At 35.2% G+C, this 12,552-nt stretch overlaps 1 protein-coding gene across 13 annotated transcripts in view; it reads right to left on the bottom strand.

The window, feature by feature from the left end:
- cdh31 (cadherin 31) overlaps positions 1 to 11,006 on the bottom strand; it is a 438,121-nt gene extending 427,115 nt beyond the window's left edge. For 6 of the 13 annotated variants that reach the window (XM_051932052.1, XM_051932051.1, XM_051932050.1 and 3 more), the window contains exons 1-2: positions 876 to 998; positions 353 to 525 (exon numbers count right to left, since the gene is read on the bottom strand). In XM_051932052.1, coding sequence (XP_051788012.1) covers positions 353 to 525; positions 876 to 972 — 270 coding nt within the window. In that variant the 5' untranslated portion in view covers positions 973 to 998. Of the gene's footprint in view, positions 1 to 352; positions 526 to 875; positions 999 to 1,098; positions 1,235 to 2,279; positions 2,311 to 9,783; positions 9,902 to 10,849 lie in introns of those variants that run through there. The other 7 variants (XM_051932039.1, XM_051932040.1, XM_051932037.1 and 4 more) reach the window with 4 other exon arrangements.
- Positions 11,007 to 12,552: the final 1,546 nt, after the last annotated feature.

Genomic DNA, 12,552 nt, shown 5'->3' with positions numbered 1-12,552 from the left:
TATGAACCTATACAATGTACGAGAATATCACCTGTATCCTTTTGTAAGATCTTAAAGGTTTTAAATAGTCGTATCCACTAAATTGTTTACATTAGGGGAATACATCAGTTGATTGTTATTTGTTAAGGAGATATTCTCTTTTTCTCAGCATACTTAGGCTTGTAATTAAAAAGGTGGTGAGTAATTTAATCAGACTTCTGTTATACTGCTGAATGATTAATAATGTCCCTTTGATTTGTCAGAGTGTTTACAATTACTTGAAGAAACTGAAACTGTATCAAATGGTCTGAAAAAAAATGCTAGAATATATTTAATGATCTTGGGGTGTATTAATAGGTTTAATTAAACTTACCTCTCTATCCAGTCCAGCTGAGATGACACGAATGGTCCCAGTATCTTGGTCAATGGTAAACATTTGTGGATGGGGAACAGGTGGGGTCTGGCTCAGAACTGAAAACTTAAACATACCATTGTCTGTAGTAGGATCATCTTTATCAGTAGCGGTTACAGTCATCACTGATGTACCTACGAAAAGATAACATTTCTTCATATTTTCAGACATCTTACCCATGTTAAATACTGTACTTGGAGGGTGAAGTTGGAAATTAAAGCAAATGACCATGTGTAGATGAAAAGAAATACTTTTTTGACTTAACACCACTCAATAAAACCAAGTTAACATTCAATTTTTCTTTGTACAAGACTTTCAGACAAGATCAAAAATCAAATACACCATTTGTATTACTATGAAGATTAATTCACCTTAAGTTAGTTAAAATTGCAAAAAAGACCACTGTACACTTAAAAGAATACCTATTAAATAGTTTCCATTTTACATATTTCACAATATCAAAAATTATAATCAAACTGGATACCTGGCTGTGATCCTTCGTTTACATTTCCTATAAAGGTGTTGCTGATAAATTCAGGGTTGTTATCATTTTCATCCACCACAAATACAATCACTATCATAGGATCCTCTGCTGAAGTCCCATTTATAAAAGCAGCATGTACAGTAAGCTATTAAAAAACACAATTAGGAACTTAGTTTAATGACAATCCAAGCAGTATGTACAGATAGTATGAGGTGAAACTCACCAAATATTTAGACTGCTTTTCTCGGTCCAGGGGTTCAGTTACTAGTAACAAGCCACTGTCTCTGTTGATTATAAATAGTCCTACTGGGGGTAAATCAGCACCTGGTCCAGTTATACTATAGTGTAAAGTGGAATTCTTCGACTTCAGGGATTCCATCTAAGACAAATATATTCAAATATTTAGTGCAACAGAATAGGTAACAAGGCCTTTCTTGTTACATTTAAAAATAGTTTTGCCCCTTAAAACTGCAACAGAAACACTCTATTACAGGAGTTATTTACAGTGTTAAGGAATATGAATTTACTAACCGGCCCCAGTTCTTTGGGAAATGGTGCCCTTTGATTTTCAGGAATATCAAAGACGTGACCCACCCACTGTCTATTGTATCTTTTAAGGCCAGAAGAAGGATGCGGAAACATTTGAATATTTTGAGATTCTGTCTGCAGTATAGAAAAGTAAAAAAAAAGTCAAATAATACAAACTGCAATCCAAATCCATCCATCCATTATCCAACCCGCTATATCCTAACTACAGGGTCACAGGGGTCTGCTGAAGCCAATCCCAGCCAACACAGGGCGCAAGGCAGGAAACAACCCCAGGCAGGGCGCCAGCCAACCGCAGGGCACACACACACACACACCAAGGACAATTTAGAAACTCCAATGCACCTAACCTGCATGTCTTTGGACTGTGGGAGGAATCCGGAGGAAACCCACACAGACACGGGGAGAACATGCAAACTCCACGCAGGGCGAACCCGGGAAGTGAACCCGGGTCTCCTAACTGTGAGGCAGCAGCGCTACCCACTGCGCCACTGTGCCTCCCTGCAATCCAAATATTAGACAAAATGTAAACTATTTTAAAAAAAAGTTATGTATAACAAAGTAAGATTGCTACAGGACATTTTTACTCTGTTCTGTGAAGCTCAATCACCATTGTTGAACCCAGGAATCCCAAAATTCAGATATAGTTCTCTCTCTACCTGATCGTTCAGTTCATGTCCTGTATGATGGGGTCTTTGGTATTCCACGGTGACACGGCTGGTAATTTTTTTGCCCACTGAATGCCATCCATGAATGGAAAAGTTTATCCGTCCATGGTGCAACTTAATGTCATGCTTCACTTTAATTGTTCCATCGATTTCCACTTTGAACCGATTATCATCACAAATGAAAAGGAACCTATTCTGATCTGTGCAGATGTCAAAATCCACTGAAAAAAAAAAAAATCAAGTGTCCAAAATAATTTGAATCAAATTCTACTTTGCTGTTTTGAACAAAACGACACAAAAATGATGCTTGTTTACATGAAAGCTTTTCTGTGTTTACCCTTTTGCACATTACCAGTGTATTTAATACTGATGACGATAAGCAGAATGCAGTTCTTAAAACAGTTAAAAACACAAATTTTAGTATTTGACTTGGTAAATTGACCATCTTAAATGGGAATGTCTTACATTTAGAACATTTCTGAAGTTGACAAATGTTGATATACAAAAACTATATTAAATCACCCACATAGTACATAAGCATTAGACCTAGTTAACCGATAAGAAATTTACAAATTAAGTAAAATGTTATATTTTCATAAGAATTATGTCAAAAGTTTACAATACAGGATTAAACCAATCTGGCGAGAAAAAAAGTGCCCTTTAAAACTTCAGCCCAGGCTTGCACAGGAGATAACAGGCAGGTGTAATGAGCTTGCCATCTCCACAAGGCATAAAATAAGAACACATTAAAATTACCCCAGATTTAATATGCTGGAGAGATCATTGGTATAATGGTTACGCAATGGCCTTTTTCTGAGCAAGCTGTACAAGTAAGGTGAGTGCTGCCACTAGTGCCTATGCTTTGGGGCAGTAAGATGTGAAAGGCAGATTCAACTCCATACATCCCAAAAAATGCAGCAAACTTTAAACCTAGCAAACAATAGATGGCATAGTAAGTGGGACAACACTGTTCATGTTTTACTTTAAATTTAAAACCTACCAATATTTACTGTAAATAACTAATCTGAAAATATGGGACAACAATCATATTAAAGAACAATTATATTAAAGAAAACATTTCTGCTTCTGTTTAACCAACTATCAAATTAAGAGGCCCATTACATGTCAGTGAACAAGATGGGGCAATAAATCCTGAGGCTGCAGAAAGTACACAAAAGTAAACACTCAATCACAAGGATTATAAAGGAAAGGTAGGAAGCTATTGAAGCTTTCTATGTGTAACAGCTGGCAGCTAAAGATCACCAAAGAACTAAATCTTGTCACCATTTCAAGAGTATAGAGTAACTTCACACTGTCTGCAAGAAGCAGCCTGATAGAAGCAGGCTGACCTTATTTACTTCTCATAAGTGCTAGAGTCTCAAATACAAATCCTAGAAGGATTTTTATTTATTCAGAAGCTTAAGCAGCCTATGTCCAATATCCTGAAGCACTATTGGTAAGAAACGGAACCACAATGACCTCAAGCAGTATCAAAATTAATTTATACACATGTTACGTACACTTTTGACTATTTCAAGCAAACAATACACAAATGCAGTAACAATTTCCTACTATAGTTAGCTCTGATTAGGAATTTGAGGAGGACTCTGGTAGATAGCAATCACAGTTATTCATGGTTTAGACAATTTTTCCCTCCTTTCTTTAAATGGAAACATACCCCAAAAAACTCCACCATAAGCTCAGGCACCCTTCTGACAAAGAAGCTGAAGGTAGTGTTTTAAGCAAAAATGCACTGGACTCCACATCCTGCTTAATTAGATGGTTGGACACAGAATATTCCCCCCAATGTATTTTTGTCACAAATAAGCCAATATTTTGCTTAGCTTTCACACTGCAATCCAAATACTACTGATTCTTTGTGAAATCAAAAACCAAAAATGATCAACTTATTGAATGCCAAAGTGTTGTGTTGCACAATTTATGAACATTAACAATTCAGATTAGCTAGGATTAATTCCTTTCTCCTCCTATTTTTTTCCTACATTATCTCAAACTGGTTCCATAAGCATGACAGTGACTTTAATGACCGACAGCATTTCGAGATCTCAATCTACCAGGCACATTTGGGATAAATGGAACAGGAAGTTTGTGGGATGAAATATGCAGTTGAAAAAAAATGAACAGGAAATCATGATGCGAATGAGTCAACAGCATGTAGATTTCAAACCATTTTGGAGGAAGAAAGGTATAACTAATATTGGGTAGAACCTCCGACTAAGTGGCTAGTCAATGCATATATTATGAAATGTGAAATGTAAGAGGTCTGCTTCTTTTATCCTGCATTTCCTTGTGCTTGTTATAACTGAGCATCTGGAATCATAAGCCTAACTAGGGGCATTAGAACATAAAAATTACTACTTTATTTACAATTAATTGTATCTTACCTGCTAAACATCCAGATGTGTTCAAACAGAAGAATATCTGGATGCAGTCCGCTGGTGTTGTAATTTTATTTGGGTTAGTCACTATACAAACAATTCTAATTTACTTCAAAAAGTTGTTTTTCATAGGCAAAAGCTGACATCCAAAAATAACAGCTGTTCTGCAGTCATTTTACCTTGCACTTACTTTGTCAGTTTCCTATTCCAAATACACTATGCAATACTGTGGTATTTTGCAATACTTTTTGAAAGGTTTGTTACCTTAATTAGTAAAACTTACAGCTACAGTCCATCACAATACAGTTTGTTACCACTTTTTTCCAAATCCACCCTCAGAGCAGATCACCACATTGAAAGAGTTAACTAGTAGTAGGTGACTTACAGACAAACACAAACTAAGAAATCTCATAAACTGTCTGAGGATGTAATGCCAAATACAAGCATACTGATGGGTAACACATGAAAATAAATAGTAGGCAAATAAAAAGAATAAATAGCGTAGAGTCATAGAACATTTAACTCAATTAGATTTTTTGTTAGCCTTATTTTGGATAACACTTATTATTCACAAAACAATTTACATGCTATATGTAGCACCACAATCATTTGAATCTTTCAACAATTAGCATCCCAACACTACAAAGTTCAAACAGAAAAAGCAACACTTGGTGACAATGAATTGTGCAAGATCTAACTTGCTAGAGCCAGCAGAGTCATTGTGTTACTAGCAAGCACAAAGAATGCTCTGTTTCATTTGCCAATTACGAGGTAACTCAAATGACTTTTTGAATTTTGCTCAACAACATAATACATATAATTAGTAAATTAAAACACCCTGATTTTACATTGGCATTAGGAACAAATTTACCTATTTTTCTCTGCAACAGTCAACATATTTAAAAACAAATCTGTGGTACACTATAGAGTATTACACACTACAAAAAGAAACAATGGATGACAAAAATCAGGCTCACCTATATATCTGAAGAATACTGATCGTGCACCTTATAAACAAGACTTTAAAAAAAGTTTTCATCCTCTAAGCTGAGGAATATGCAAATGAACAATTCACATCATTATATTCGTATTAATCTGCCACTTTTCTTTTTTAACAAGGTGGATGATCAATACAGAGGATGATGCCATCATTATCTGGGATGTAAAGTGCTAATTGTCAAAGTGGAGCAAAGGCTTGCATGCTGTTGATGGAGTTCATTTATGTCTTACTACAAATCTAATCTACCCAGAAGAGCTGAAGTAGACATTTGAGTTTTTCCGAAAGATTTTCTTTGCGATTGATGGGATAAAGCTGCTCAAAAAAGTTCTGACACTATAACACAAATTCTTGGGTTGAATATAACTACTCATGTTTTTAATGGAAGAAAAAAAAACACTAGGTCAACTTTATGTTTTTAAACAAAAGCCTACCCCAGTTCTGATTTAGAAACATGTATTTTACTTTTTTATTTTGTAACATTTGTATATTCTGTAAATCAAAGTTTTATTGCTGTTGTATAATAAAGACAGTAATTATTACTACAATTTACTATTTGTGTGTATACTGTTCATTTTATGATGTGACAGGTATAGTGCTACACGTTTATAGCTTTACGGTCAGCAGTTTCATACCAGAGTGAGAGAAGTGTACACTGTGGTTCAAATTTTAATATGCTGCCAACCTTTTTCTGAATTCTACTTTAGTTGAATTTTTGAATTAAAGTTAAACTCTTAAAGGCCCCTTATTTTAAAATTACAACATTACCTTTACCTCTCCTAAAAATACACCTGTAAATGTTTTTTTAAAGACCATATTTACATTTATTGTTTAACTTTGCAGTGATATTGTTTAGTAAATGTGTATATTAAGATTACATCAGATTAGATAGACTTTATTAATCCCATAGAAGAATTTAGATGCATGCAGCAGCAGAAGCATAAAATAATTACTGAAATGTTATAAAATGAAATGTTCCTAGGGCACAAAGCCTACTGACACTCATGTCCTAATTATTTTTTTTAATGTTGATGATTATGGAAGATGGCTAATGAAAATCAGAAATCCATTATCTCAAATTGTTAGAAAATTACCTATAATCAATCAAGAAAGGATTCACAATACAGAAATGTCCAACTTCTGAAAAGTATGTTCATTTATAAAGTCAATACTTGGTTGGAGCTCCTTTACCTCAGATTACTGCATCAATGTGGTGTGGCATGGAGGTGATCATCTTGTGGCACTGATGAGGTGTTAATGAAGCCCAGGTTGCTTTTATAGTGGCCTTCATCTTGTATTTTTGGGTCGGGTGTATGAGCTATCTGCCATAATTATCAAATAGAGAGTAGAACAGGATAGCAAGACAGTATTGTGTGACCTCAGTGTAATGTGTAAATAGGATTAGGATTATTTGTATTGAAATTATTTACACTGTATATTCTATACTTAATATTTTTTCCATTTCAGAATGCCAAAAGCAAAGAAAGGTCTTGAATACAGTGAGCAGGATGTGACTGTTCATGTGTCTTTAATTTCTCTTCATGAATTCAAACCTGTTACAACAGTCTACTAAGGGACAATACCACGAGCAGAGGTGTCAGCAAATGGTTAAAGAGCAATGGCAAAGATCCACATTTATAAACAAATCAATTTACATAATAGGGCTGAATTAATGCATACACATCATCTGTCATTTATGCCAGTTGGTTCACTGGCTTACACAACCAAACAACCAAATAAATATTTCCAAATAAAAGTCTTACTCTGTTACATCCATGTTCTTAAGTTCAGCTCTTTCTATGAATTTTCTGCCTCTGTGACAACTGTCAAGTCTTACTGGGTAAGGGACATCAAGCCAATACCTAGAACATTCCATCTCCTTGTTGCTCACACGCCCAGGGTTTTCCTGAGATGCTTGCTTAACTCTTTATGCTGCTTCTAAGATAAATGCTATTTCTTTTTATAATGTTGCATTACCACAACACCTCATAAGCAAAGCTTTGTTACGCTTATGTTGTTCTCTTACACTTTTAATAAATTATGATTTACTGTTGTACAAAAATATTGCTGTCAAATCTGCAATTAAATCTTTTCTTGTTCTTTATATTTGCTTAGACCAGGGGTCGGCAACCCGTGGCTCTGGAGCCACATGCGGCTCTTCAGCCTCCTTGTAGTGGCTCCCTTTGGCCTTGACAAAAAAATAAAAACCATGAAAATGAATGATGGCAATTTCTTAATTTAACTTGTATATATATATATATATATATATATATATATATATATATATATATATATATATATATATATATATATATATATATATATATGTTTATTTACTACTACTACTACTGTTATACATTTTAACATCTAATTTAGAGAGTTTAATTCTGCGTGGACAGAAGCATTTGCCTTCACCGCCAACGACGCTGGCTTACCGGTGTGCTTAATATGTGGCGATAAATTATCGAACAACAAAAAATGTAACGTTGAAAGACATTTTCAAAACAAGCTCTCAGCATTCACTGAAAATAAGCGAAAGAGAGCAATTTCGGAACTGCAACGGAAAGCTGAACAGAGCAAACATACTTTCAAAAAGTGGATCACTTCTACACAGTCAACTACAGCCGCTAGTTTTGTGGCAGCTCAAGAGATCGTAAGGAGGGGTAAGCCGTTCACAGACGGAGAATACATGAAAGAATCGTTCATAAAAATATCAGAGCATCTATTCTCCGACTTTAAAAACAAACGGGAAATTGTTCAGAAAATGCAAGCTGCATTTAGAGAAAGATTCAGTGAGTTCAGAAAGGAAAAAAACACTCTCTCCTTCCCTGTCACACCCCTGGACGTCGACCCATCCCTGCTGAACACATCCGCATTCACAGGAGTAAGTAAGCCCGATCTAGAAATTTAACTGGACGACATAGCAGATAAAGATTAATGGGTGTCCAAGTTCAAATGCCTGACAGCGGATCTTGAAGAAGTCACCCGTCAGAAGGCTACTCTCGCTAAAGAGCACAAATGGAGTGATATTTAAAACCTCCCCAAACCCGACTAATTTGTTTTCGACACATGGAGTGCCATTCCCGAAACGTATATGAACATGAAAAAATATGCATTTGGAGTCCTGTCCATCTTTGGCTCAACATACTTAAGTGAGCAAGTTTTCTCAAGCATGAACTTCATAAAGTCCAAATATCGCTCCCGCCTCACACATGAGAGCCTGCAGTCCTGTGTGAAGGTCAAAGTCACATTGTACAGCCCCGACATAGAGATGATCAGCAGCGAACTTCAGAAACAGAAGTCACTTTAAACAGGTGACAACAATAGCATTTAATAAGCTATTATTTTTCAGAAAAACAAAACACATTCATTTCGGACCCGGAGCTGATGTAGGTTTTTTTGTATGTTCAGGTGCTTCAGTTGATTCAGCACACTGAAATGGAATTTTATGTTTACTTTTTTAAAGCTGCTAAGCTACAGCTAAATGTTTTATTTATATTAAAGTGGGCTAGTTTTTATTTTAATTTTACACAGGTATAGGAAGGACCCAAATAGGCCTGCATAGTTCAGTTTAATTTATTTCAAAGTAGCCCTACACATGCACACTGCACTTCTGTTTGTTGTATTCCGTGGTTGTAACATGTAAAATCTTAAAAAAGATTAAAACTTTTAAAAGTTTATCAGCTGTGTTATGTTTTGCGGCTCCAAACTATTTTTCTTTGGAGGAAGAGGGGGCAAAATGGCTCTTTTCATAGTGAAGGTTGCAGACCCCTGGCTTAGACAGTGTGAGTACAAATAGACATTCTGCTACCAACCCAAAAACTATGACAAAACATAACAAATTTGAAAATTCTTTAATTTCTTAATCAGAGGTCTCCTATAACAACATCTGAAAGGTGAAAAATTGTTATCTTAAAGCATGAAAACAGACAGTCAAGTATTAAATAATATTATTAGTTTGTTCCCTACTTTTCGAAAGTAATTTTGCATTTAGTAAGAAGGTATATTATACTACAAATATTAGGTAGACTTCACTTGGCTGAATTTAAGTATTATTATTTGCTACATTTAGCTATATACTTTGCTTTTTACAGGGTACTCTATAGAATATTAAACACTAAAAAAGAAACATAAAAGACATAAAAATCAGGCATGCTTATATATCTGAAGAATGCTGATTGTACACCTTATAAACGAGATTTTAAAAAGCAAATTTAGTTATCTAAACCGAGGAATATGCGAATGGATTTGCTTCTATAAAGCGCTGACGAGAATACACAGAAGTAAAGCTCTCTTACCTCGACCCAGTATTTTACCCCGTTGCAGTCGTTCTCTGTGAACTGTGAAGACAAAGTTGTCGGATGAAAAGCCGGGCTGACATGGTATGGTTTCTTGGCAAAATCCTCCCGTCCATATCTGAAACAATATTTTCATTTTTAATGCTGCGTTATACACAGTTATGACAGACAAAAAAGGAAGGGTCTAACGACTAACAATGAGAAAAACTAGGGGCAAAAACATACCTACAATATTATTGGGCAAAAAAAAGCTTCACTGATTAGTAAATAAACTTGCAGTATTTTTTTTCTGTCCTGTAATACATTACTTACAAATTATAACTGAAAACCAAACAAAACACTACAACAGACATATTAAAAAAACAACAAAATAAGTATAATCGAGAAGCATTTTGGGTAATGTACAATATGAAGCAATAAATATATGTTGGTATAACTAAATGTACTTTGAAAAGAGAATGCTTGATAAACATTTTTGGTTTAAATTTACGTACGCCGTAATTATTGTAATTTTAATTCAGTTTGACGGAAAGAGGCCATATTCTCATTGCATCAGGTGCAGAAGGTCATATTTAAACATTCAAATATAATATTACTCACTAAACTCAAGGCAATCAATTTTTATTCAGCACCCCCCAGTCAACCCGCTTCGCGAGAGAAAAAAATATGGGCAGGCACAGGTAAAGGCGGGGAAGCACTAGGAATTAAATTTACAAATACACTGCACAAATGTATAGTTTTAATGAAATTCCTTCGGAAAACGTTTTACTTGACAGGGGGGTTGAAAATGACTGACTGGCAGTATTATTAAACAGGTGGATGGTGCATTCAAGCTTGAGGAACTAAAAAGACAAACCACACTCGAACCGAATCCCATAAAGCTGGCTGAGTTTACTTTGGCCCAATTAGACTTCGGGTTCACCAAACTGCTTCAAATATTTATCAGGTACCACGCTTTCAAAGAGTGCAGCTTACAACCACAAATATACTCCACCAATACAAAACTCTTTGAAAGACAAAATAATCCGACACCGTGAATTCAACACGAAATTAAAATAGGACTTACCTGGAGAAAAAGAGTAATGGTTGTAAATAGCAAAAGCCACTCCATCGGTTTTCTGGAGTTCAAATCTTCAGTTCAGCATAAAACACTTCTAATTAATGCCTATGAATATTCACCAAGAAAAAAATACAACGAAACTGCGACAGACCTAAAATTATCTCTGCAAACCACTTCGGATAACGGTGGAAATGAATGAATGAGTCTGTCCTTATAACGGTGCGTGACGTCATGCAGGTAGCCTCGCCTCAAACTTTCAAGACTCACGTTCCAAATATGGTCCCATCCTCCAACTTGTGGCTCTCAGCAGGTAAAGCTGCGGCACCCTCTGGGTCCTAATGCGTGTCTCTTTTTAGGAGGCAATACAAGATCAAAAATCGCCTACTTGTGTTAATTTTTAGACGTTTAGGCGTAAAATCCATTCTCTGTTTCTACCTATTGACTAGAACAGAACTCTTAAATAATAATAATAATAATAATAAATTTTATTTATATTGCACTTTATATTTTAGCAATCCCAAAGTGCTACAGAGTAAAAATAGAATAATAAAAAAAAAAAAAAAAAAAAAAAAAAAAAAAACCTCTTGTTCCGTTTCACTCTTAAGAATGATTTGTATTGTATATGGTAAAAGTTTCTGGACAATTCTGGTAAATGCTACTGCACCTCAAATCCGTCATGATATACTGTAATTAAATCACCATATAAAGATTGGTTGATTAAATACATACAGATATTAACGATACATTACAGTATAGGAATTGTAAGAGTTTATTTTGTTCATTTTTTAAGTATGGCAAAAACTATTCTTTCTTCTGAACAAATCCTGTCTGTCATTAAAAAAGTTCATGTAAACTGTGTGAGATTTTTATGATTTTTTTTTCTCCCACTCTGTAGAATGTAAGAAACATTATACAATTTTTTACATAATGGGAATAGTATTGTGAATTAAAATTCATACTATGCCAAACAAATGGTGCTTCATCCAGGGATGGTCCCTGCCTTGTGCCTGATGCTTACTGGATGGGCTTCAGCTTCCCCATGACCCTAATCTGGATATATGGATTTGGGATAAGGATGGATGGACCATTCCAAACAAAGAAGAATAGCACACAGTTCCATACATTAAAGCAAATTAGCTCTGCAATGCAAAAAAAGAATATGAAAGGGATTTAGCCAGGATTTAGAGGGTGGCAGACACTAAGAAGCTGAATGGCAGAGTTGTGTGGAGGTTAGTAGTGCTCCTGGAGTTCAGAAATGATTTCAAAGATGGGAGACAAGCATTCTCTTAAGACAATGTGTGTCCTCTCCATGATCTGGGAAGTACTGCACCTAACCTTGTATCCAGTATTCATTAGGATGTTACACTGCATATATTGGTAATAGAGTCTGATTTATCCAAATAAACCAAAATACTGATCACAATGAGCTGTTTTATGCAAATTATCGAATGTATTAAATATTTTAACATTAATTGGAACTGGTATCGAAATAATTTCAATATGATACATAATTTATAGATTATTTTATTCTAAATACAACATTGTCAGAGTAGTTTAATCCAATTCATGGCTACAGAGGACCAGAGATTTTCTTGGCAGCTTTGGGTGCAATACAGGAACCAACCTTGGGCAGGGTGCCAGTCCATCACAGAGTCCACTCACGCACACATCATGCACATGAGCCCAATTCAGAATTACAAATAATGATG

The sequence above is a fragment of the Erpetoichthys calabaricus genome, chromosome 9 (assembly GCF_900747795.2).
Source record: "Erpetoichthys calabaricus chromosome 9, fErpCal1.3, whole genome shotgun sequence".
NCBI classification, from domain to species: Eukaryota; Metazoa; Chordata; class Cladistia; order Polypteriformes; family Polypteridae; genus Erpetoichthys; species Erpetoichthys calabaricus.
The sequence above is the reverse complement of the archived record's forward strand: the minus strand, read 5'-3'. Positions and strand labels throughout refer to the sequence as shown.